General features: G+C 40.6%; 1 protein-coding gene across 5 annotated transcripts in view; it reads left to right on the top strand.

The window, feature by feature from the left end:
* ZNF704 (zinc finger protein 704) overlaps nucleotides 1–27,558 on the top strand; it is a 128,227-nt gene that overhangs the window by 44,129 nt on the left and 56,540 nt on the right. For 2 of the 5 annotated variants that reach the window (XM_027688391.1, XM_027688467.1), the window contains exons 2-6: nucleotides 956–1,059; nucleotides 5,139–5,371; nucleotides 8,961–9,061; nucleotides 11,247–11,508; nucleotides 17,495–17,599. In XM_027688391.1, the coding sequence (XP_027544192.1) occupies nucleotides 956–1,059; nucleotides 5,139–5,371; nucleotides 8,961–9,061; nucleotides 11,247–11,508; nucleotides 17,495–17,599 (805 nt within the window). Of the gene's footprint in view, nucleotides 1–955; nucleotides 1,060–5,138; nucleotides 5,372–8,960; nucleotides 9,062–11,246; nucleotides 11,509–17,494; nucleotides 17,600–23,329; nucleotides 23,425–25,161; nucleotides 26,870–27,558 lie in introns of those variants that run through there. The other 3 variants (XM_027688212.1, XM_027688304.1, XM_027688549.1) reach the window with 3 other exon arrangements.

The following is a 27,558-nucleotide window of genomic DNA, read 5'->3' on the forward strand; positions in this document are numbered from 1 at the left end:
ATTTTGCATTGTAAGGAAGAGAGTTACTCTTGGGGGGGAAGAAATATATAATTTTACAGGCAAAATCCTTCACTGTCTTAAAAAAAACATGACTCCTTGAGCAATGGGTCACTGAAGCCTGGTCCCTGGTGGCATTATCTGCTGTCCACATCTTCTCCTCCCTTCCCTGGAAAGCTGGCTGCCCTCCTTATTACCCATTCCCCATGTCCTCTGCTCTGACTTATACAGGTTCCCAGCTAAGAGAGTGATGGGCCACTCTCTTCCCGCTGTGCCATCCTGATGGCTCAGGTGCCCATCACACCCACAAAAGAAATCTTCCCTCTCTCTCTCTCCCCACCCTTGCCCCGCCTGCCTGGTTTTTATGCCAGTTTCCTAATTATTTGAAATAATTGGTTTATGGTCTGACTGGGAAAAATTTAGGATCAGTCTTTTGGAGAAAGTAGGGAGAGGTTAATAGCATTAAGCAGAAGCAACAAACTCACATCCCTGAGTTCCAGTTCATAGTTCTTCCTCACCCTACAGAGAGTAGTATATGTTATTAATGTTGCTACTAACTTATCCAGCTTTGCATCTCTGTGTCTTCATCCAAGAAAAAGAAAACTACCTTAAGTATACACTTAGCTCTAAGAATACGAATAGCTGAAATTCTGAAAAATAAAGAACAAAGTTAAAGTTACAGAGGGTCACAATAATCCCAAGAATTTATACAAATATGTATTCTCTTTTCCTGCTTCCTTTCCTATTTACACTGAGCTAGTTTGCTTGTAGTAGCCACTTGATATTCTCAGGTTGCCAGAAGACTGAAGCTTTGAGAACTCTGTGCAGCAGCTTGTTTTTGTTACTGTGCTGTGCTGGCTTAGGGTTTGGGCTGGTATTAAAAAAAACTAAAAAAAAAACCTAAAAAAAGTTAAATATTTGCTGATGTGTTTCCTGCCTCCCACTCACTGTGTTTCAGAAAGTCTTCAGAAGAACTGGACATGGATAAAGTAACAGCAGCCATGGTACTCACCAGTTTATCCACCAGCCCTTTGGTCCGCAGCCCTCCTGTCCGACCCAATGGTAAGCCTTCGGAGCCAGGGGCTGCAGGGAGGGGTGCCAGGACCATTTATTTGGGGATTTGCATCCAGGACTTGTGGCCATGGTGGAGAACAAAGGCTGTTTTCTGGTATGCTGGAGTTCATACTGAGCTTTGCTCAAACCTAGTCAAAGTCTCTGGTGCAGCATTGTTGGAAATGAAATCTTTTCTGTAACTATAGCAGCTCCAGATTATGAAATGGGAGATGTCCCATTCCATAAATGGGATATGAGCACTGTGTAAGATATCCTGACCTCACTGAAACATTAATTTTCTGAAGATCTTGTTTGCATTTGCACATATAGAATCCTAGAATTGTAGAATGGTTAATGTTGGGAAAGACCTCTGAGATCACCAAGTCGAACTATCAACCACCACCATGTTCACCACTGAACCATGTCCTCAAGTGCCATATCCAGTAAGTGTGATAGCAGTTGTTCTTGTCCTCCACTCCATGGAAATCAGATAATATTTTACCCAAAATCACAATGAGGCAAAGCACTTGGCTGAAAGGCCAAGCACTAGCAATCTGTACAGCAACAGATCTGCTACTGCAGATGCACGATTAGACCCTCAATTCCTGTGCTCTTTGTGACTCTCTGATGTCTTCCGTCAGATCCGTAACCCCTTTAAAGGCTACTTCATTTATAGTATAGCAGAAGACACACAAATAAAAATAAATATAAAAGTTCTTGGTAATAAAGAGATTGATAATTAAATATAATTAATCTATGCAAGCTTGACTGGAGTTACAATAAATTTTTAAGTGTTCTATTTTAAGGAATAATTTAAATTAGGACACCCTTGTTAAGGTATCTCAGCATTGTTTGTATGACACTGCTTCTTCTTTTCACTTACCCTGCTAAATAGGCACTAGATGCCCTTCTGTAAATAACTGGAAGACTGAGGAATACTTACAGATGCAAATTAAGAGGGATGTAGTCTTTGTATTTCTTCAGGCAATCCACTGAATGATGTTCTTAAAAGGAATTCATACCAAATGTCACATCTTTAAACATTTTTGAACAAACACTGTGGTTGTTCCATTTATTTCCAGAAAATGTAAGTTTTATCCATTTAGCTGGAATTCTAGCCATGAACACCCGTGGCTCTTGTTTGTGTGCTTTCCAGTGTTGAAAACCAGAACTGTTTATGGAGTACCACTGCTCTGAGGAGCCCTGGGAAACCTCCATCAGTGACATGCCCAGTGACTGTCCTGCCTCAGGGCAGCAGGTTGCCAGCCCCTAGGGGAGGCCAACAGAAGGATAAAAACACACCTGCTCTCCAGCTGCTCAGCTCACAGACAAAATCACAGCGGAAGATGGATCTGTGCTGATGTGCCAGGCAGGGATTTGTCCCCCACTGCATCCCTGGTCCCGGGTTGCTACTCTGCTGTGGGTAAGGCAGTACTTGCCGCCTCTGACAGTCTGAGCAGCTGACACTTGTCAGGATCGGCAGTGCACATCAGCCTCCCAACAAGCCTTTTGAATTGCTAATAGGTAAATGGTGGCTGTTAGCTACCTTTGATATTTCTTGGTGTATTCTCAGTGCTCTTTGATATTTCTTCACACAGCTTGTCTACTTGTTTCCCAGAATCTGGGAAGACTACCCTGGAAAAGTAATTCACATGTTTTCAGTAGTCACAGACAAGATTTTGAAGCTGTAGTTGGGCACCTTTTCCCTGAATATCTTAGTTTTGCCTGACTAAGACATACTAAGGACTTAAATAAAAGTGCAAACACTTGATAATATAAAGCTCACTTGGTGTTGCAAGGCTAGGCTCTGATCCTGCTAATATGAGCAGCAAATGTACTAATGATTAGTTCTTTCTACATGCTTTTCCAAAAAAAGACCAGTTAGGAGCAGTGTAATTAAAGAAACATTTGTTTAAACAAATGGAATTTTTCCTAGCATTAAAAAAATAACATTAGCATTAATATTAAAGGCAGATCTGTGCTGGAATTATTGGGGATGATCACCCATGTAAACTGGATCAGAGTTTGGCCCTTGTTTCCCTGCAGCTGAGTAATATTTGGTCTGGTTCTCTTTCACGCAACTCCAGCAATGTGAAAAGAGCCCCAAAATAAGAGTAAGTTGCATTTATTTTTATTTTAATCTTCTTCAAATTGACAGATTTGTTAGTATTAATGAGAACCAGTGTTTAGGGGTTTTTGCTATTGTCAACCTCATTCAGCCTTTTCCATACTATTTCAAAAATGTTCTTGATTTGCATCTCTTTCTCAGCAAGGTGAGGAGAGGCTGTAAACCCTGAGAATACAAAGTACCACCATAAATATATCAGAAAGTAGTAGTTGAAAGAGTGCTGCTTCCTTTGTTTTTCTTAAGAAATGGAAATTTTAAGCTATGCTAAGGTCACAAGTTGATACCAGATGTATTTCTTGGCTTTGGCACAAGGCTGAAGTACAAATACTTATAAGAAACAAAACCCACCTTATTACAGTCACATGAAGGCTGTAATCATGAGCCCAAACATGACATTTTTATATGTTAACTTATTAGCTACCAGAAATCTATATGTCCTTTTCCAAAGAGGAATTGGAGGAGTAGAGAGGGAGGGTTGATCCAGTTTATGCTGAGTGGCCCTGCTCAGTAAATCAGTAACTCAGGGACTTGGCTGCTGCCTACTCAAGGGGGCACTGCATTCTGTTTTGTAAGCAGCTGATGTTAATGGTTTAGGATTTCATCCAAAACCAACTGAATTAGGAGGAAAAAACTGAAAATTCGTTGATTTTGGGGTAAGCTTTTGATAGCTCACTTTCTTGCTGATATCATTAGTTAACTTACCTGTAAGACATTGAGAAGGAGTGAAGGAGTGACTTCTGCAGAACTCTTAAAGGCAGGCACTGGCTTGAAAAGACTAGTCTCACACTTAACTATTGTTTCATGAACAGATAAGAAGTTATTTGCTTACCAGCTCCTAAGTCAGGTATTGCACAATGCTCAGGCACTACAGTGTCATTGGGAACAGCTTCCAATGCCTGAGTTAGCGAGAAGCCGCACCTAAACCATCCCTGCACATGTGCCTAAGCCCTGTAAGAACCTGGGGCTTCTGGCAGAGCTGCCTGTGGCTGCACCACTGGATGTGCTCAGGCCATGCCTTTGCTGAGCTGATAACCTACATACTCCTCTCCTGCCAAAAGCCCTTTAAGAGCTGGGAAGAGTGGCATGCCAATGTCTAATGCCTGAGGACCTCAGCACGTGAAGCATGGCTCAAGATGTGCCTCCGACTGCGCAAGCAGTGCTGTTACTCCCACCCACAGTGCTGTAGAGTGTAACCTGTTCATTAGAGTGTCTTCCTACCTCATCATGTTAGGGGAACTGCTGCCGTGAGGAGGCACTTCCTCCAGTGAGTAGGTGTGGAGGTGATCCGGTGTCTGTATGTTCCACTTCTGAAACCAAATGCCTATCAATACACCTGTATAAAGAAAATGGGGTATCCCAAGGGGTACGTACCACCTCACATAGGCAGAGGCGTGTGTACTGAGAGATGATGAGACGATAGAGTGTAATTATGGTTTTCTTTCATGTTTTAATACTGGGATGAAGCTCATGTTTTTGCAGATCTGCTTAGTGTTCTGGGGCTCAGAGTGTATGTCCCCTTTCCTGTTGGCCATGTGGAGCTTGCTCTCATGACCATTACAGTCACGTGTTCTGGTTAAAAGTTGAGGATGTATTTAGAATCATAGAATAGTTTGGGTTTGCAGGGACCTCTAAAGATCAATTTAAATGTTCTCCTTTAATCATGCATGCAATATCTGACTGTTTATTGCTGTTTATGCTCCAGAACAGGTTATTTTTCCAAACCCAGCATTTCCTTTTACTTTGAGGGTTTTTTTAATAAAAAGGAAAAATCAAATGTGGAATATGTAATTTGTGTGCAGTGGGATAGATATGGTTGTCTTCTCTACATTCAATGCTTTCGCTTTCCTTTATTGAACGTACAGTTAATTACCAACATGGCATCTAAGCCTTAGAAAAAAGAGCTCCTTAGCCCTAAAACAATGATACTCTTGTAATGACGGTTGTTGTTGTTTCTTGACAGAATCCCTGAATGGATCTTGGAAAGAAGGAGGATTTGTGCCTTCTAGTACCAGCAGCAGTGGATACTGGAGCTGGAATGCTCCCAGTGACCAGTCCAACCCATCCACCCCATCTCCACCTCTGTCAGCTGATAGCTTCAAAACTTTTCGGACACCTTCCCAGCCAGATGATGGTATTGATGAAGGTGAAACAAGCAACCTTCTCTTCGATGAACCCATTCCTAGGAAGAGAAAGGTTAGCCTTATGTTAAATTCCATGTCCGTGGGCAGATAGGATGTTGATAGGCTTATTTTGTTGTGAGAAATCACCCAGTAGCTCTGTATGTGTATTCTTCCTTGACATCCAGTTAACATAGGTACTTAGCCTAGTCACTGTGTCTCGTTCATCCTGGTCACCTCCTGCACACACATGCTGCCATCAGCACCACATATTTCCTGGCAGATGGTGAGGTTCTACAGAGCCTCCTGCTCAGGAAACACTAGAGTAATTTCCAGAAGGTGTTGCCTCTGGCCATTCATGGGATTTCTGTCCTACTTTGACAAATCCTCTGTGTGCAGGATGCAACAGGCAGCCTTATATGTCATCGCAAAAACTGGATATGGCCTTAATACTCCTTGTTCCCTGGAAGTGCTGTTTGTCTGACAGCATGTCAGATACCTTAATACTGTGAAGCTTTCTCTGCACAAACATATGGAGTGAAAGAAGGAGAGAGAGAGCTCAACTTGGTTGCTTTTGATACAGTATTAGCATTGGCCAAATTTATCCTCAGAGTGCAAAAGCAGACTAAATAAAACGCGATGTAAAATAAAAAAAAAAGGTCTAAAACTAACCCCAAAAAGCACTCTTATGCTAGCAAGCAAGCTCCTCTGGAAGAAAAAGAAAACAAAGAGATGGCACTAGTCCAAGTTTCCATCCCTCCCAACACAACAGGACAGATTTTTACATACCAAGATGAAAAAGGGCTTTTTGTAAGGAGAAAAAACAGAGAATTTATTCCCCTTAGTGAATTTGTTTCTGACTCAGTCTGAGACAGTTAATTGCTTCATCACCAGCAGGAAGAAGTTTTAATGAATGTTTAAACCTGTTCAGATTTATCCTTTTGCTCCAGAAGTTGCTTATTTGCTGACCCACGCTGTTCTTCCTTGATCGTGGGAGAGGATTTTAAAATGTTTGTATGTCTTGCTAAGAAGGAAAAGTATTTTGGAGGACACCTCTGTTATGATAAATTAGAAGTTATAGCTGACTGTTAAACTAAAGACAGAGGTGATTTGGGGGCGTGTGGGACAGGAGAGTAGGGGTGCAGAAGTGTGCTGGTTTGCCTTCTGCTTCTCAGTTAATGTTCATCTTAGTCGCATCATTCTCACTGCTCAGCTGTGATGAGACAGATGGGTTTGCAGCTGCCATCTTTATTGTTTTCTAAGTTGCTTTCAAATATTTCTATTTATGTACCCACCATAGGTCTATTACACGATCTGTTCTGGTTCACAGGGATTTTGCTTTGTATGGCAAATGTTTTATGTAGATAAACAATAACATTCCATGCCAAACTTGGTTTTATAAATTAACTTACTTTCCTGCAGGTTTTTTTATTCTGGCCACAGCAGAATACTTGATCTAAGTACAACTCTGCACCTTTAGAAGCTGAAATAAAAATATTCAGGTTTTTTCTTCTTCAGGGCTGCAAAAGTCAAAAGGAATAAGCCTGTAAATAGAGTGATTGGTAATCTTACTTTTTACTCATTAAAGTTTCTTCCCCTTAAGAAAGTTGTTTGCTTAAAAGTTTCCACTAATGTAGTTATTCCTCACCAAACCATTTGTGTTCCGTTATTTTCTTAAATAAAACATTAAACCTAAATAGGCAATTTTTGAACTAGTCAGAAATGGAAGCATGGGTTTTGTTCTTTGTTTCTACTCAGTGAGCTCTCACTTGACTATGTTAAAATACACTGGTTTTTGCAAACTCCTAGCACTGACAGTTAAGGATCTTACGGCATCAAAACCACAGTGAAGCTAAGAAAATGGTTTTACCCTCAAACTGGGGATGAATGTTAAACCATTCTGTGTTCATAAAGATGCACAGGGTGTTCGTGATGTCACACTGGAATTCCTAAAACCTAAATGATAAGCATGGCCTTCATCTTGTTGCCATAGTTGGTGGTTGGTTGTGTGATTTTGAGCTGATAATAGTATTCAGTATTATATTATAAAAGTAAGAAAAGTGTCGGTTAGAATTGCTAGACAGATTGTATTTAATTGGAGGGGGAAATAAGAATTCTGTATCTATTTGAATGATAGTTGTAATATCAAATAAAAGACTAGAGATGGAATTTTGCAATTTTATGCCAAAGTAGAAGTTTTTCATATAAACCATGTGATCAGGTACCTCAAGTCCCAAATCCCTTAGCAACCATACTTTCAAACAGATGTTAGACTGACAAGTTACTATAAGAACGTTACTGCAATCAACTTATATTTTAGAAAGTCCATCAGCTGAGATTATTTTTTTGTAAGTTATATTCTAATCATCATCTTTCTAGCAAATGCTGGAACTGTCTACTGGCATGCAGTTGCAAAGGGTCCAAATTGAAGAAAGCACCAAATCAACTTTGGTTCAAGACATTCACCTAATCTTACATGTAACTACAATTATAGAATAATAATACTGTATTTTGAAGCTCTTCTTCATGTTAATAATGTGTTCTGTAATAATAGAGAAAATTATTTTTGAGAAGTATAAACTATTTAGATTTTTTAAAAATTTAAAATGTACAAAATTGGTTTCATTTTTGAGTAAAATTAGCTTTTAAATATCTTCAGAGTTCTGCAGCATCTGTGTTGTTACCACACACTGTGCTTTACATTAAGACTGGTTTTCCCCAGTCTTCAAAACATCTAAGACTGGGATGCTTATAACCTTGTTGGCTATGCTCTAAATCAGTGATAACTCAGTTTAGATCAATAAAGTTATATTAAAGAATATAAAAAGAATATTAAAATGAGATTATGCACATTTTTTTTCTTTTACATGTTGAACACAGCATGATGGCTTCTCATTCCCTTGTCCGAATAAGCGTAACAGCAGCTTCTGAATGCAATAAAAGCATTTTTTTCCACTTATGGGTGAATAACGACATAGCAGAAGCTAAAGCTATGGTTTTCTGGCACAATGTTTTTTGTATTTTGCAAATTCTATGAGCGGAAACATTTATAAGAGCTTACTTTAGAAAGACCTGAATTTAAGAAGATGCTTTGCATTCAGAGAGAAGTCCTCATCAGTTTTCTTTTTTTGAAAGAAGTGTAGAAAGTTTTTATATCATCTACTTCCTTTAGTGGGGATACAAACTGGAACTTAAAACGAAAAAGCTTTGCCAATGAACGAAGAGAGGTAAGGTTTTGTTACAAGCTGCTCCTGCAGCTTTTCACTGGGATTCTGTTGAATTCAGTAGGGTGGCACACTTGATAGAGACTAATAGATCATCACAAATTTGGAAGAACCTTCACAGTGTTTGGTAACTGTTTATCCGTTTTAGGTGGTTGGGTTTTCTTTTATCTTCGTAGAATTATAGAATCACAGAATTGTTTAGGTTGGAAGAGACCTTTAAGATCATCGAGCCCAACTGTTAACCCAGCACTGCCAAGTCCAGCACTAAATCATGTGCCCAGGCGACGCATCTACGCGTCTTTAAATACTTTCAGGGCTTGTGACTCAACCATTTCCCTGGGCAGCCTGTTCTGATGCTGCCAACCCCTTTCAGTGAAGAAATATTTCCTAATATCCATACAACTTCCATACATCTAACCATGCTTTACTCATAATTTTCAGAACTCCATGAAGGTAATGTTCAAATGCCTGTGGAAAAACTGTGGGAAGGTACTGAGCACAGCTGCAGGGATTCAGAAACACATACGGACCATTCACCTTGGGTAAGAAAGCAGTCTCTTCAGAAGTCTAAAGGATTTGGTCTGGCAGGGGAGCAATTGCACTTGGCTGGGGAGATGAACTGGATTGTCCGTGGCTTTTCTTTCTCATATCCCTAGGTTTCTGAGGAATTGGTGGAGTAGTGAATCAAAGCGAATGAGCACTTATTCCAACAGTGTGAGGCACTTTCTTTCCTGAAGTTGTGTGAACTTTCCTGAAAGGTCAAATACAGCTCTAGATCACACTGCACTTCCCTATCAGCCTCACAGCTCAGTGGCATTTATGTGGTATGTGCTGTTTGCACATCACATCTGGGAAGACATGTTTCAGGGTCTTGCATGAATACTTTCCAGCTTTGTTTCACATCAGGTCAGATGCTTGCGCCAGTTCTGAGTTGAATTAATGCAAAACCAAAAAAAAATTAATGCGAAAAAAACCCTCAAAACCACAAAGCACCTAAGAAACCTGAAAAAAAAAAAAGAAACTGAGCCACAATTCCATGTTGTAATGGTTTGACCCCAGCTGGCTACTAAGTACCGTGCAGCTGCTTACTCACTATCTTCTTCCTTCTCTGGTGGGAAGGAGAATCGAAGGAAAAGAAATAACCTCCTGGGTTGAGATAGGAACAGTTTAACGATTAAAAAAAAAAAACAAACACAAACTAATAACATTAAAGATAATAATACTAATTATGGTTATGATAATAATAATTGTAATGAAAAGGAGAGAGAGAGGAATAAAACTGAAAAGAAGTAAATAATGCTCAATACAATTGTTCACCACCCACTGAGCAATGCCCAGCCCATCTGCGAACAGCAACTGGTGGCTCCCAGCCAACTCCCCCCCAGTTTATATACTGAACGTGACATTCTATGGTATGGAATATTTCTTCAGTCAGTTCAGCTCAGCTGTCCTGGCTGTGCTCCCTCCTGGCTTCTTGTGCCCCTGCTCACTGTCACAGCGCAGGAAACTGAAAAGTCCTTCACTTAAAAGTAAGCACTGCTCAGCATCAACATTATCCTCATCCAAAATCCAAAAGACAGCACTGTACCAGCTACTCAGAAGAAAATTAACTATTCCAGCCAAAACCAGGATGCATGGGTAGGTTACTTGGACTAGAAGAAAAAGCAAATGAATCTTTTAGGAGACAAGTTTGTTTCAGAGCTTTAGTTTGCAACTGAAGTCTCCTGTGCAGTTCACTGAGCGACCTGGCTATCTTATGTATAGTTACAGTGGGGACTCATGTTCTTCTCCTGTTATATATGTGAAAATCCATCTTTGTTGTGTAGGTCTGTGTTACCCACCGCTTAAAAATTAAAGTGACCACGTGGAAGTAATCTGATGTGGAGCTCAGGATAGTCTTGAGAAGGTCATGGCAGTTATTGTTGGGCTTAAGAGTAAGTGTATCAGAAACAGAGAAAATCTCTCTCAAAATGCAGTTAGGAATGTAGCTTTGCCCTTTATATTATGGGGACATCCTTTCTGTGGCATGGGAGAGGGAGAAGTAAACAGCAGAACTTTCCTGGAATTTGGAGTTAGTAACTTTGCTGGAGAGAGGAGTTTTGGTGAGTGACTAGTTACAGTCTGATGGATGGTACTTCTGGTAGAGCCTTTCAAACCTGCTGGATCCATGCTCTACCTGTATCTAAGTGAGTTGCGTGGTGAGGATGTTTTCTAGCAAATTCTTGTGTTATGCTAAGGAAAGTTATGGTGAATGACAGCCATAACTGTGTTTGGTCTATTTAAGTAACTTATTATAAGATTATATATTATTTGCTGTAACATTAATGAAGTATATCTTGCCTGTGTCTCTTATCTTTACCTGTCATTCTTTGGCTGCTTGGTCATTGCCAAAGTCAGAGTGTGTTGAGGTTCTTATTAACTTTACAATAGGTAGGAATGAGAAGGTGATACTTAAGATGAGGGAGTCAAACATCTACTCCAAGATCAAAGAATTATTCAAGAGTAACACTGAAAGAAAAAAAAAAAGTAATTCCTTCAGACTAGGTGATTTTGTTTTCCTCTGCCCCTTCCCTGCAGCCAGAATGCTGATAAATTAGGTAGGGTTGAAACTTCGAATATTAATTTATTGACAATATGAATATATTTGCTCATGCATCTAGAATTTAAAATTTACCTTGGCATTTTTGCTTTCATTTAATCAATTCTTCATTCTTTGTCTTGATACAGACGTATAGGAGAGTCTGACTACAGTGATGGAGAGGAGGATTTTTACTATACAGAAATCAGGCTCAACACGGACTCAGTAGCTGATGGCTTAAGCAGTCTTTCCCCAGTCTCTCCATCTTTAGCATCTCCTCCTTCCTTTCCCACCCAAGATGCAATCCGTCCTGAAACTTCCTGTGCCAAAACTGAGACTAAATTGATGACACCTCTGAGCCGCTCAGCTCCTACCAACCTCTACCTCGTACACACGGACCATGCTTACCAGGTAATGCCAGTCAGAGTGAGCTCCAGGGATTACAGTGATGTCATTAATGAACGAAGAAATGTCAGATCGCAGTGTTTGGGTTTTAAAGAGCCAAGTTTAAAAAGCCATGGGTTTTAATGGGCTGAAAAGTTTTCAAGGGCAGCCCAAGGGGCTTGTTTCATTTAAATGTAGATATCTGCTTCTGAGCTAATTGTTTGTTTGTTTATGTGCCCACTGTAGATTTTGGGGTGCTGTTTATCCAGCCGCACATAGGTGCATACTTCAGGTTGAGAAGAATTGCTCTGTGATCCCACTGCCTACATTAGTTAATTTTTCACTGATGATAAGGAGGGCCCAAGGTGATGTGCTCAGATGTGGTCTCCTGCATTGTAAAAATTCTTATTAAGTCAGGTGAATCCCTCCCAGAGTCTTCATTTCAGCTCTGCTTGTACTGGATGTGTTTGTAGACAAGTGACTGAGGGATGCCAGGAACGATTCATTTCCTCAGTTTGTACAGTGTGAGATGTCAGTTTGCATATGTTAAGTAGAGCAAGAAGAAAGAAAAGGCATAGATGGTTAATGCTTTTCAAATGGCAAAAATTGCTGTATCAAAAACTTCCAACTAAGTTTGGACAGAAAGCATTAATTTTAAAAGTGCAATAAAATTTGACATGTTTTGGTGTGGATACCATATGAGAAAAGAGGGATAGAGGCTTTGAAGTAGTGTGGTCCATGACCTGTGTATGCACCAGAGAACTGAACTCTCTTAAATTTATCAGATGAAATAATTTTCATATCCAGCACTGTGCAGATAAAACCTTTGTGTGTTTGGAGCAGACCCACTAAAAGGCCAGAGGGAACCATGCAGAATTCAGAGACTTGTTTTAGACTTTTGTGAGCACTGAAGCTTGGTATCTCACGTGGAAGCTGCATCAGGTAACACACCAACCTGGAGACTGCTCAAGCCAGCTAGGAGAAAGACTTTTATCTCAGTGTAGCTGAAGCCCTGCCTCAGAGAGTGAGGCGCCAAGTCTAAGCTACTGAGAAGAGTCTTGCTTCATTTGGGGTTTTCAGTAGTGACAGTCTGCTCTGCTTTTTGGAGATTCACACCATCCTGTTTGATAAGCAGCCTCTGAGTAAAGCACTTGGCTAAGGAAATACTAATTCAAATGTTTAAATTGAATTTGAATTGATGTATTCCACAACGTGAGCCTACAGGTGCCTGAGCCGTGCCTTCTTTTCAAGTTGCTCTGGTTTCAATACTTTATTTCATCAGTGAGGAGTGACAGAGTCCACACTGTTCACGGCTTTCAAACTGGAAGCAGGAGGCAAGGTCCCTGCTCAAGCGTTCAGGCTGTCCTTGCAAACAAGGCAGCTTCTGCAGAAGAGGTCAGTGGTATCCTGTGCCAGGATCCCTCCAGTCCTGCAGGAAGAGCCAGGAGGCAGGGTGGAGATTCAGCTCTCACCAGTGTAGTGGTTTGAGCACCCCAAAATCCAATTCTCAAGTCCAAGCCCCCCTCCCTCATCTCAACCCAGTGTGAGATGGGTTTTCCAGACACCACACAAGACTCAAAATGGGGGGAAGGGATTATATTACAATGACTTTACAAATAAATATTATAACACATTACATACACAATCTCAACTATCTCTACCATGATAAAACAGTATTTACAATGGATCAAATCTCTTCTTCCTCCAAATAAAAGTCCAGGAGGGAAGAAGGAAGAGATCCTTTCCACTCTCAAAGCAGCAGTGTCTCTAGGGCAGCAGGCTCTCTTCTTCCATGCAGCAGCTGTAGCTGGATCTCTGCCAGCACACACGAGTAGGGGTCTCCAAGCCCCTCTCGGCCCTTTGACTCCAGGCGAGGGTCTTTCTCTTCCGTGGGCTGTGTTTACTGGGACAAAGGTCACTTCACCACATCATATCACGAAGTATAGGAGCCTTGTTGACGGTCCCTATCTTCAGGGGATTCAAGCCCCCTTGCAGAGCTCCCATGCCCTGTCTCAGAGCAGCGGGGGGGTGAAGCCCTCCTCTGCATTCTTCTGGCCGTCCCGGACCAGCTCAGGGAAGCCTTGAGCTTCTCAGCTCTTCTCTTTTCAGTGCTGTAGCACTCTGAGACTCTTATCAAGTAAGAGTCCATCTCCTCCTCCTTTCTAGGAGGTCTCAGAGGGGTTTGGGGAGTTTTGGTTTTCAGTTCTTACCCCAAACTCTGTCTCTGCAGGGCTTAGTCCTGCTCTCTCTCTCTCCATTAGAGAACTCTGTGTCTTCCTTGGCTGCACACCGGCTTTGCTGCTTCTCTCTTATCTCTTGGCTCTCTGCCCTCCGTACGCTGCTGCTTCTGCCGCCGCTGCTCCTGCTGTCCATGGTGGAGGGAAAAAAACCTCCCAGCTTCTCAGCTACAGATACTTAGCCCAGTTTCACACTGTTCCAAGTCCCTGTAGCCCCCCAGCCAGGGGCTGGGGGGAGCCCAGCCCCCAGTGGGGCCCCGGGCCCCTCAGCTTGTGGCTTAGAACATGGCCACCTCTTCTCCAACAACAACTGCAACTACCTTCTTTTCCGGTGTGGGTGATATGTTTATATTTTGCAGAAGCGCTCATTGGCTCAACCCCAAGGGTAACCACCCCCTGGGGGGTTACCATTTATAGCTCTAGGGGGAAAACTGGTTTTCCCCCATGACACAACACTCCACCCCCTCACTCTGCGAAATGTAAACATATCATAACAATTTGAAAAACTCTAATCAACATAAAATCATCAGCAAACTAAAATATAATCAAAATCTCTCTACTACACATCAATATAGCATTATTACAAATTAATTCTACTCTGAGTACTTACATCACTATAGCTTTAATTTCTCTACAATAGTACAGCCTGTGTCTTGTCTGGAAACTCTTTCTGTTATCACAAGCATCATGGCTCTTATCTCTTTATCTCGGTGGAACCTCCAAAAATGTAATGGTTTGAGAAATTACTTCATTGGGAGTGGAGGCAAAATTCACAGCTCAAGGAACTTCAATAAGGGAGGCTGAATACTGTTCATCCCAGGATTCCTGTTAAAAAAGGAAAAAAAAATATGGAGCCCAAAGCTGGGTCGCAGGAATCCTAAACAGTTAGTATCTGTTAATTACTGTTTCCTTTTTGATTGGAAAGTGTCAAATAGACTACTTGTAGTAAGAAAGGTATAAACAGGAAGTAAGCACGCAAGTCCTGACACTCTTCTCTGACCCAGTCTTATGGGTGAGGAAAAATTTAGAAAAATAATTGAAGAAATTGTGGAAAGTACTGCAGTTGAGGTTAACTGCAATGGAAGAATCCCAGAGAAAGATGATATCAGAACAGTCTAGGAAGCAGTACAGAAGAGCAGATCCCTCTGGATTCAAGGAGTGCATTTGATCTTAAAACATATAAGCAGTATTTGTTAAACTAGAGATTAAATTTAGTGTAGGAAAGAGAACTGGAAAGTCACGGAGAACAGCAGTGAGTTATTTTGAATGTTAGTGGAGTTGAATGAAAAGCTGTTCTTGGCCTTGACCTCATTTTCATTAAATCATTTTGGTACTACACAAATAATATAATAAAGTTTGCTGATAACAAACTCGGGAGACATCAGCAGTACGGGAGTTATATATCATGCTTACATGACTGGGTGATCTTGAGAATAATAGGTTTTGGGTGCAGTTTAATGTCAGAACGTGCAAAGTCCTGCACCTAGGGAACTAATGAGATTTTTCTGCTATAAACTGGGGTAGTTAGAAAATTATGTGAGAAGGAAACCTCTGTTCATTAATCAAGCACAGAATGACCGTGAGCCAACAACAATAGAGCTGTGAAGGAAAAAAAAATAGTTGTCAGCTCTCTTGGATAAGAAATATCTCGGAGAGACAGGGAATTTTAAGACCATTATACAAGACTCCCAGATAACTAGAGCTGAGATCCTGAGTAGAGTTCTGGTCAACCAAATTCAATGTGATGGGCTCCAGTCAGAAGAGGTAGAAAGAAAATCATCAGTATTGAAGAAGGAGGGCAGAGAGGACATGAACAGGCTCTCCAGCCCAGGGACTGGTACCTCAGGCAAAGCAGGGGTGAGGAGAGGATGGGATGCTGCCTGGGAAGAAAGTGAGAGGACAAGTATGAAAGGGGAAGAGGATGACCATGTGCTGTTTCAAATATAAGGACAGTGTTGGTACAAACAAATAACTATAAGTTACCCATGAATATATTTTGATTGGAAATTAAATGGTGGCCTCTAAGCAAAGTGAGGTTGGGTTATAGAAACTGTTCAGTTCGTTGTAATGTTATGGTTGAATGCCTTATGGAAGAGATTGTCTAAAATGTTAGCCTGAAAAAAGGGACAGTGCTTGATGAACAAAGATGCACATCTGGGAAACAACTGAACAAGGTGGTTGACTAAGTCTGATCATGTCTGATGTAGATATTTAGGCACTGAGAAAAAAGAATTGAGCACTGTAGTATTTCAGGCAACTGCAAATTACATTGATTTTAAACTTCACATACTTTGTGTTTCTTTGTAAAACTTGTGCCTGTACCTATTAAATTTAGCTACGGGTGGGCTCTTTCAGCGTCTAGGATTTCCCTTTCAGGTCTTATTCAAATACCTGAGGAAGATGTTGTGCTGACCCCAGGTTTGAGCTGATACCCCTGTGGGATACTGAGCAGAAGCAGTGCCGTCTCACTGCTCATCCAGCTGACTCCAGTTCTTTCTGTCAGGAGTCCCGTTTTAACAGGGGAGTTGCCAGATTTTCTTGATGCCTTTCAGCAAAGCTTTTATATTTTATGGAGCTCAGCGGATGTTTGCTCTGCATGTCTGTGTGGATTCTCTTGGAGCTGTCAGCAGGCTCGGCAGCCCACAGAGCATCACTGCCGTACACAGAGGCATCTGGTGGTCTCACTTTCTTTTCCTTGGAGAGACTCCAGGGGATTGCTTCAGCACTTGTTTACTCTGAAAATTATCTTTAGTGGGGACTATCAGGTTGTAGTTTGTCATCACTCCTTTGTGCCCAGCAGCTCAGGAAAGAACTCTCCCCTGAAGCAGTGAGACAATTTCAGCAGCCTCAAACACAAACACTACTTAAATGAGTGTATTGCAGCATTGTCAGGCACAGGGAACTGAAAGCCAAAAGTGAAAACTCATTTTAGCAAGTTCTTAGTAACTTTAAGGAGGGATTTTTTTGTGGTGAAAAATTGAAATGCAAGGGTCAAAGTGAGCCTGTGTTCATGGTGGCTGCTCACACTCCTGCTATGCAGAATAGCTTCACAGCTATGAATTTCCTGGTTCTGAAAATTAAATGGGATTCAAAAAGGGGCAGGAAAGAATTCCTGAGGATTCATAGCCCATGAGAAAACCAAAGGAAAGGCACAAGATGAAAGGTGCACAACTGTCTGAGCTCAGATTATCGTGTTTTTGCACCCCAGGGCAGCACTGGGTATTACATCCCAGATGGGAAGAACATAACAGTTCAAGGATCTCAGGAGTCCTTAAATATTTGCTTGAGCTTAGTATTTAAGAGCTGTTTTTTCAATCCCCAGGATGATTTTCAGCTCCTTGTTTTTAATAGGAAAGACTGTTTTAATTGGGATGATTCTTAACATTTATCTCATAAACCAGAAATGGCCAATGGTTTTGTCCAAGAAGCCTCACTATCCACACTTCAGTTGTGTAAACCAGCTGCTATCAGTTTAAGTATGGCCTTGTTCATCACTATGGAACAGGTGATCATTTGTAGTATTGTTTGTTTCTTGCTGTCATCTTTCTCTAAACAAGGTTTAGGAATAGTGATATGTAAATACAACTGTGTCCCTGCCTTACTGGCTTACCCACGATTATCTGTCTCATAAGGGTAAAATGCTTGTCACCATGCAGTTTTTTTCTGCCTTGGAAAGTCTCTCATAGATTTACCATTTTGAGGAGTGAAAGATCCTTAGAAATGCTTTGGAAGAAGAATGGCTCTTCTTGCTGGAATAATATTTTCTTTTCACACAGGCCACTCCTCCGGTGAACATTCCAGGGTCAGCAAAATTCACTCCCAATGGCAGTAGCTTTAGCATCTCTTGGCAGTCGCCTCCAGTTACCTTCACCGGCATTCCAGTAAGTGGACATCAAAAAAAAAAAAAAGGAGGAAAAAGTTTTTAGGTCTTTTTGTTTTGTTTCACAATGTGTAGTGATAGAAGTAAATGGGAGAGATACCAAAAAGAAACAAATTAAATATGTGCCTCAGTTTGCCAGCATGGCTGGTTTTAACACCTTTGTCAGTCCCTTTAATTCAGTACATTTACTTTTTTTTTTTTGCATCACTGTCTACAAAAAAAGAAGTGAATCTATAGTATATTTTAACTATATGCTTACAAAACATTCCGATACGTGCAGAGCTTGGCACTGTGTGCTCCTTTTCTTAAAAAAACAGATGGAAAATCAGTGAGGTGATGGTTATGCTAACAGGCCAGTTGGATTCAGGCAGTAGGGCTGTTACCTAAATGGACTCTTGAAAGGCAACTGAAAGAAAAAGTAAGATGAAATGCAAAGTCCAGCTTTAGGAGGCTTCAAATATGTAGACCCTACTGATAGCAGAAAATTGTTGTTTTTTACAGAAAATGCATCCAATATCTATTGCGTTTTGATACTAATGCATATTGCAGTTTGACAACTTTTTATGAAGATGTATTAGATGTAAATTTAACGCTGGCCTTTCTTCAAAAAAGCTGGTGTGCAAGACCTGATTCCATGAACAGGACTGCAGAAATGCAGAGTTTGCTTAAACATAGACTTCCAGTGGCCCTAAACACACTGTGGTGTAAGTATGGGTATGCAGGGAGAGAGAAAAACCTTTATGAAGAGTTTGGAGGGATTCAGCTTATAGTGCCTGGCATGGAGAATGCTGAAAAAACTAATTAAATCACTATTTATGGATAGTGGAAAATCTCTATAATAAATAGATATTAATGTAATGTATCCTCATTTTATTGGAAATATTTTTTATTATAAATTGATATCCTCTAATCATAAACCTATTTGATATCAAAACATCTCATTTAATATTACACTTTATGAATTTATGAATTTTTAAAGTGTGTTATATAAGGCACATTGCTTATCCAAAGAACCATACAGCTTTTTTTCTCATGACAGCGAATATTGGACAAGGCGATAAGAGATACTATTTCCCTCCCTTCTCTTCACCAAGTGAAATCTCTAAAGCTTCTTACTGTCAACCTTTGGCAAATCTTGGAGACTTTCTGCAGAGGCTGTGGCATCCTGCAGAGCTGATAAAAAATGAAAGCGGCTGAATCAATTACAATGCACTCTGCCAATGAATATTTATTAAATTCCATCAAGGAACGACTAACAGTGAAAGACATCATGCTGGCAGCAATTTCAACAAGAGTGCCTTGACAGAGCGTGCTATCTGCAAAGTTCCCTGAGAATTTGATTTCCCAACAATGGGGTTGATATGGAGTAATTATGAAACTGGCTCCTTTTGTGGTGTAGCAAAAACTGGTGCCAGGAATCTAAAAATGCAATTAGCCACATTGTAAATCAGACACTTAAGAGGACAGGATTAGACACGTATGTGTCGAGTTTACTTGTTCAGGCAACAACGCTGATCAGTGGCTATGGAGTAGAGAGTTCTCAAAAGAATTTAAGAAATGCCAAATCACTTTCTGAGAATTGTATGGAGATGCCAATGATTTAAGTACAATTTGAAAATACTCCCAATACAAAAGCCTGGGGAAGCAGTGATGCAGAATTATAAACTGCTCAGGGAACCATATGAACTGCCATTATATCTCTAACAACATTTATAAGGCTGTTTAACAAAGAAAAAAGATAATAATAAGAAAAAATCTTTTAGGTTTGCACACATTTGACTATTCTGTCAGCAGTGAGATCATTTATGAATTACGAAAGCTTGCCTGCAGTGAAAAATTATGTGCAGTAAGTGAGGGTACAGATGCCAAATGATGTTAAATAAATACCAGTATATTAAATGAAATTTTTATTTATCCTGTTTCAAAGTAAATTAGATATTGCCATATAAAAACAGGGCACTTTTAATTCCCAATCTTACACTGAGTGTAGCTACTTTAGAAAAGCTATATTATAGGGGACTTCCTCCTTCTCTGATGGTGTTTATTTAAGCCCAGACTATGTGACAGAGCCAGCATACATGTGTACATACATGGTTCCTGGGATTAAACACAAGTCTGTAGCACCCAAGGGAACTTCAGAGAGTAAGTCCAAACCATTGCTTTTTGCCTGAGCCTTAATATTTATTCAAGCAGTTTTCTAAAATGGCTTTGGAATACTTTTTTGGTCTGGACAAACCACTGAGCAGGAAAAGATTAGGTACAGATTTGCAAAAGCGCGTAGGTCTACACATTTTTTCATGTTACTAGTGGTGTTGGAATTGGGGCATTCTGCCCTTGACCCATTAGAAGGCTCTTGTATCCTGGTTTTTAGCAGTCTTCTTCTAGACATGTGTCAGTAGTTAAGTCCACGAGAGAGACAAAATTTCAAAATATTCTCCTTTTGTGTTTTGGTTTTTTTGACACATACTGTAGTGTTTCCACATTCATTCCTGTGGACATTGAATTTCAATGACACTAAAAACTCCCTGCTTGCTTTCCTGGGAACCAGGGTGTTCAGACATCATGACTTGCATTAAGCCCTCGCGTTAAGCCCTCGCTTTTGGACAGTCTTTAGCAGAACAGCACTGACAGGCCTTTGTCAATGTGAATGTGCTTATCAGCAGGTTCCTGAACATCTCAAAACAAGCCAAACATACAGCTGGATCAGTCAGGGTTCAGTATGTGGCTGATTCAGGCTTGGGGTTATTCACAGCATCTAAACACAGGCATTTATTTAGAAGTCTTGTAGTCATAAGGGAGGAGGAGCAGCTGATGTCACTTGGTCTGTTCAGCCTGGAGAAGAGGAGACTGAGGGGAGACCTCATTGCAGTCTACAACTGCCTCATGAGGGGAAGCAGAGGGGCAGGTACTGATCTCTTCTCTATGACCAGTGACAGGATCCAAGGGAACGGCATGAAGCTGAGTCACGGGAGGTTTAGGTTGGATATCATAGAAAGGTTTTTCACCCAGAGGGTGGTTGATCACTGGAAAAGGCTCCCCAGGGAAGTGTTCACAGCACCAAGTCTGTCTGAGTTCAAGAAGCGTTTGGACAATGCTCTCAGGCTCATGGTGTGATTCTTGGAGATGGTCCTGTGCAGGGCCAGGAGCTGGACTTCCATGATACTTGTGGGTCCCTTCCAACTCAGGAGATTCTGTAATTCTGTGATTCTGTAATTAGGGGGACCTCCAAAATGCTTTGTGCTCTCAGTCATGCATAAGGTAGATTCCCAGAGCACATGGGAAATACACTTTTTCTTACCATTTTCCTAAGATAACTTTGCAGGTGCAAGGTTGAGTGTTGGCACAGTTATGAGTCACTGCTAGGTGCTGTTCTCTGCATGAAGCGGAATAAACAGGATGATGCTTGCTCTACCACTTGAGACTGAACTAGGAGAAAAAATTAGGCACAGCCTGAGGATGTACAAGGAGGGTGAATTAAATTATGCAAGTGGAATGAGCCATGGTGGAGTCTGTATCTGTTGGTAGTGGAGGGCCTAACATAATGACCGAATAGTTCCACTTCTATGTGATGTAGGATAGAAGTCTTTCTGAATGCCAGTGTGATCTCCACTGTGTGATACTGGCTTTTACCTGCCTGCTCATAACCCAAAAAAGTTGAACAAGCGAGATCTTTGAGTTTGATAACCTCATGTTTACAGATCACAAATCTTCTCTGTAACCACAGTTTCCCACCAGGAGTTGTAACTGGAAACTCCAGGTCCTTGCTTCAGACAAACACTGTCATTTCACTCTGTGTTAAACAGCACTTCAGAGGAGAAAAGCCTCCAAGGGCAAGGACTGCATTCTCAGGGCTTCCTCTTAATCTGCTCCTAGTGTCCCCTGCAGAGGAGAACAGCTGACTGGTATTGTTTAGACCTGCTGCAAAGCCAGTCAAGATACACGAAACTCATCTTCAGTGCAATCTGGCTGCCTTGGTGTGCCAGCCCATGGAAACCATTGTGCAGACAGCCTCTCTATAGAGGATGAGGGGAGAGGCAGTCTGCACGCTGCAATTACTGCTCAAGCCTGTTCTGTGTTTGGAAGTAATCAATGTAACTGCTTATAACATGGGAGGCCATCCAAGTACTCTTCTGTGCAATGAAAACCGGCTAATATGTTGAGTGTCAGTTAGTAGTGGTAGACACAAAATAGTTTCAGGTTTCTAAAATGTTTCAGAACCCCAGCAGAATGACTGGAGATCTCTGGTTGTTGGTAACGACTGGAGAACTGTGCAGTGTGTGGTAAATGCCAAATACTAGAAAAATGCTACTACTTTGAATTTTATCTTCAGTGTTTCAATCATTCTTAGGTAAACAAGGGTAGCATTTGATAAAAGATTGGAAAAAGAAGTAGTAGACAACAAGCTGCCCTTAGTATTCTGGAGTGATAGAAGGAGCTAGTGTGGTCTCTGGATGTTTAGAACGTGACTTATGGTAAGCAGGTAGAGAGAGAGGAAATTTCTTTCAAGCTTTCCAGGTATATTTCATATATCAGTAATGGTCTAAACTTGTTTAGAGTGTGAGCCACACATGCAGTTAAATCAGAAGTTTCTATAGTTACCAGCCGAGAGTAAAATTTGAAAGAGTGACTGTACTCCATTACAAGCATTAGTTAGTTTTTTGCTACTGTGTAGTAGATATAAAATAGACTTTGTATCAAAAATCAAAGCACATACAGTAATTCTCTTCGAGTCAGGTCAGTCAGTTTCCATTCTTCCAAATCTTGTAAGACTTCAAAAAGGCAGGAGTGAAAACCTGTAACAGTGCAGAGAGCTATGACCGGATCTGCAGTTCCGGGCTGCAGGAGGCTCAGTCCGTGCACCAGATACCCAAATGAACCTTTCTATGTTCAATATACAACTAAAAATGAGTGTGCATAATTTTATTGAAGTGTTTTAGATGTAAAGTTTTTGTGGTCTTTACCCAGGAGTAAAATAAAACTGTAGTGGTAAATAATTTAGGAATTATTTAAGGCTAAGCATTATGCCATGTGATTACTCAAATAATGTTGCCAACCCCCAAGCTCATGTAGGAAACTTCTTTGGAAATTGTCCGAAGACCAAACTATACCCTCCCCTCATGAACGTTCACAAAGAGGATGCCTGATGAAAAGGTTACTGTGCAGAACAAGGAGATAATCCAGTACCTCTTGTAAGCAGCCTTGATCAGAAGGGCTCCGTTGCACTCCCATTAAACTTCAAGGGGACACATTGTAACTGCCCTGCAGCAAAGCCCCTTCTCCAAGGGAGATGGAAGCAACAAGTGGGAATCCCTTTATTTCACAGCAAGTTATTGGTATTGAACTCAACACAGGACAGAATGTATTTTTCCAGTTATTTTCTCTGCTTAAATTGGAGAAAGTTTTCCTAAGAGCTATTCAGAAATCTTGAAAATTAATGCATATTTTGTATTTCCCAAATACAAAAAGTGATGCTGATCTGTATTCTGGTTTGCTCTATGAGGAGGACTGAAAGTAAAGGGAAACAAAGTGGAGCCGATGCAATGTACCTAATGCTAAATAGACATCTTTCTAAATAAACCTATAGCTTACTTATGTTTGTATGTTATATAATCACCTTTCCTGGGTATACTTGCCACAATGAATCATAATGTGCATTTTCTGGGAAAAAGTGTTTAAACTGCATTCATATGTGTATGTTCTTCATAAGCAGCCTTTTTGTCTGTATTGGCAGGTTTCACCACCCCATAATCGTCCTGCAGGGAGTGGAGAGCAGAAACAGTCCCACACAGTTCTTTCGTCACCGCCTAGAGTAGCATTTGGCTTGAGGTACGGGACCACTAGCTCCTGCTGGCACATCAGCAGCCTCAGAACCTGGAGGGCATTCAGTAAATAAGATGTCAGTGGCCAGAGAAACAGGGAAGGCACACCATCAACCCCAACTGCAGTTGTCAGGCAGTTTCTTACTAGGATGCTTCAGAGTAAGCGTTCAGAACCTATTTTGCTTTTCGTTACCATCAGAGTTCAGGGGAAGAGTGAGTTACTGCAAAATTAAAAAGGCAGACTGAAGCAAAACTGCATGCCTTACACCAGGCACGTCTGGAGTTCACATGCAGTCCTAAATTTATCCTGTAAAGCAGTGCTGCCCAGATCCACTGCCCCAGCTGAAGCATCCTGAACTGCATGGGGTGGCTTTGCTTTTTTCCCTGAAAGGCTGGGCCATTTTACGTGTTCGCCACCATTCAGTCAGAATGGTATTTGACTTCAATTGAATTATAAAAAAACATATCTCACAATAGATTAGATCAAGGCAAAGCTTTTTATGCCTTGTTTTCCTAGACATAAGCTACATTCACTTCCATTAAAGTTAACTGATGTTTGACCAGAATCTACTTTAAAAGTGTTCAAAAATTACGTTAAAAAATCAAACTGTGATGCTAAATGTCTTCTGGTAAAGAAACTCCTTATTTTTCCCAGTCCTAAAGGTGACTGTACCCTAAAATGAGACAAAAAAAGATTTCATGCTTTTGATTTTCTTCAGGACTCTCAGATTGTTGCACATGCTACAAACCAAACTCAGACTCTTCCCCAATTCATGGGTTGTGCCCATTAATTAATGTTCAGTAATCAGAAAATGTGTAGGCATGCAAGAGAGGAATCACCAGGCAATTCCCACATGTGCCATGCAACATGTAATACCTGTATTAAACAATTCTGTCAGTACAGTTATTTCATTTAAAGATGCCATGACAGCTGGCACTGCTGTGGTGAATGTTGGGTTGCTTGGTGAAGCATTGCTCCTCAGGTTTGCTGGCTTGCTGTGTGTTGAATAAAAAAAGTTCCATTTTAACAGTTAGTTGGATCATTTTCTAAACTTGAGAACTTTTGAATGTGGTCGTAAGATGGAAAGCAGGACAATTGTTATAGCTTTAAAAGCAGGTGCTGCCCGCCTTGCTGGCTTTGGGGACAACAGAGAAGGAGCACATGCAAACATGCTGCAGATGAGGGTAAGGGTTAAAACTTTACACTCACTTTGTTGTTTTTCAGTCAGTGAGCTGAGAGCAAACTGTGCAGGAAGGACTGGCAAGCTCAGGAGCTGGTAGCTTTTCTCCCATTTGGCACAGCTGCTACCTACTGGTGGTCAAGATCTGATGCTACAAGCTATGCCAAGTATTTTTACCACAGCTCTGCAGCACTTCTGCCTGACGTTACCTGGCCTGTACTGTGGAACAGCTATGACTGTCCAACAAGGCATTTCATGTGGCTAAACTACAATTTATTAGTCCAGGTTTAGTTGCTGGCTAAAGTTAGGGATCATCCCAGGAGCAGAGGAGCAGGCTCAGCAGCTGCTGCACAGGCTGTGGAAGCCAGGCGAGGAGAAGGCCTGGTCCCTCAGAGCTGTGGAGTCATGGCCATGTCTGTCTGTCTGCTTCATTAGCTCCCAGCTGAATCCCTTGAAACACCCAGGGCTCTCTGCCTGCTGCACTCCATTGAGATTGTCCTGATTTTAGGGTGAAAAGCGCTACTAAAGCATCTCCTTAACGAGCTTCCCTTTCTCTCTGACAGGAAGCCTAGAGGGGAGGGGAAAAAGTGTCGGAAGGTCTATGGGATGGAGAACAGAGATATGTGGTGTACTGCCTGCCGATGGAAGAAGGCCTGCCAAAGGTTCATCGACTAACGATTGAAATTATGCAGAGGATTTGGGGATGGGGGAGGACAACAGCAGAACCAGATTGCTGCAGCTGCACTGTATCACTTCCCATTTTCCCCTCCAGTGATGTGGTGTTGGGGGTTTTGGGTTTTTGGGATCTTTTTGGTTGTTTTTTTTAAAGAGCTTTGTATTTCAAAGTGAAGCACTTGTAGCCAAGGAGAAGCACTAATTAAAACCTGTGTGGAGCAATAGCGCAAAAAAAAAAAAGCAAAACCAAGAACACACAACAAAATTCTGTCTTAGTAAGCATGAAAACCAGCGCAGCTATTAGTGTTTTTCTGTAAAAGAAAGGAAAAAGTTAATTATTTTGCTAACTCCGTGAGCTACTTGCTCCTTAGGATCATTTTTAACCATTTCAGTCTCTGCGCTGTGAACATCTGTATCTGCTAAACTGATCAAGTTTTCTTTTCCTGAAACGAAGATATCTTTTTGAAAACTTTCTAATAAACACTTCAGAGTCGTATAAGCTACAGTTTTCTCAACAAAAGCTGTACTGAGACTGGATACTGCTAAATAATTCTCATGATACGAATGATCATTATTATATTTTTGAAAAGGGGGTGTGGGGAGGAGTTGGGATTTTTGTTTGTTTGTTTTGTTTGTTTGTTTATAGGGGAAAGGCAAAATCTGAATTTGCAAGAAGGACAAGCCGTGCTCCTGGAAGATTTTTAAACCAGTCACAGACCAGTGGAGTGGAACAAAGTAATTTAAGTACCAAATTGGATTTTGACCCTCTAGAGGAAGAAAAGCAGCAGTGTAAAGTCACCAGCAGATATTGTCACAAGAAGTTGAGGGAAGAAAGCCAGTGATGCTTGATTGAAACCCATAAGAATATATTGGCAGTCCAGTAGCTTTTCTTACCACTCTCCCCATTCTGAGAGAGTATGAACAGTAGGACCAGCATGGCTGTTACTGCAGGAGGCCTATGAAGAACTGGTACTTGCAGCCACTATGATTATTTGTAATATCTATTCAGGGACATGATCCAGCCCAGCAGTTCTGCTTTTGTTTCCTTTTCTCTTATTTGAGAGACGTTTTTTTAGATAATGGTTTGCTCAGCTTTTTTTTTTCCTTTTAAAGCTACTAAGATTTCTTTGACGCAAAAAATTGGTAAAGAAAATACCCCCTTTCCAGAACATCATCTCAGAAAAAGACATACAACAGCAAAGGAGCAACATTATTTATGGTAAAAATCAATTTCTTAAATCATTTTGTTATACAAATGAAAAAGTTTCTCTGCTTGCAGTATTTCGATAGATTTGGGTCATTTAGTTTCTCTATCCATTAGGAAGTATACACCAGAGTGCGACAAGCTGGTGTTCTGTCTCAACTTGTATCAAATTACTGTTAATTAATGATTATTTCAGAGCAAAAATAAAGTAAGGATTTACTAGGAATTGAATGTATATGGTTAAATAATACTTGCCTGTAAAAGAAAACAAGACACCTTAAAAAAATCAAAGACACAGATGCAAAACTTTGCCTATTAATTGCAGCATGAAGGGCTGCAAATGCCTGGATTATTTTTTTCTTTTGTAATATTCGAACCAATTAAAATTAGACTAAATATTTTTCTTCTTTTTTTTTTTTTTTAATTGTCTAAGCTGGCTTGTTCTCAGTGAAATAAGGGAACTTTTAAATATCTGAACAACTTTCTGAAATCTGGTCCAAAAATTGATAGCTTTATTAAGTGTGCAGTGCTGCTTGTGCCTGTGTTAAAGCACAGAATAACAATGCAGTTGTTTGGAATATACACTGTGGATTCAGTAAGGTAGCATGGAAAAGAAAAATCTATAATAGGAGATACTGAAGGTTATCATCTGATTTTCTGTGAAGAAGTTAATTGGGCAATCAGGTGCCTAATTTGAGTATGCTATTTCTGCAGTTATTTACAAATTGTGTAATTTACATGCACAAGTGGCAAGATATGCTTGCATGCATGCAATTACTTGATTTTTTGCCCAATTGTGTTCTCTAAGTCATTAAAAAAAAAAGAAAAATAGACTCTGAAAGCTAGTAAGACCCTAAAATATATACACATCTATATGTGTATGAGTATTTTTGTATGTGTGTGTATACATATATGTAAAACTATATATTATATAGTTTTATATGTGTATATAAAATCTGGAATCAACAGGGAGGAGAAAGATTGTTTTCTTTACAAATAGAAAAAACCAAGACACTAAGGGTCAGCGGATATACATAACCACTGTATTATCTTCTTTCCTCTTAGTAAAATGTGGGTCATG

Source organism: Neopelma chrysocephalum, unplaced genomic scaffold (genome assembly GCF_003984885.1).
Source record: "Neopelma chrysocephalum unplaced genomic scaffold, ASM398488v2 Primary Assembly neopelma1_22, whole genome shotgun sequence".
Lineage (NCBI taxonomy): Eukaryota > Metazoa > Chordata > Aves > Passeriformes > Pipridae > Neopelma > Neopelma chrysocephalum.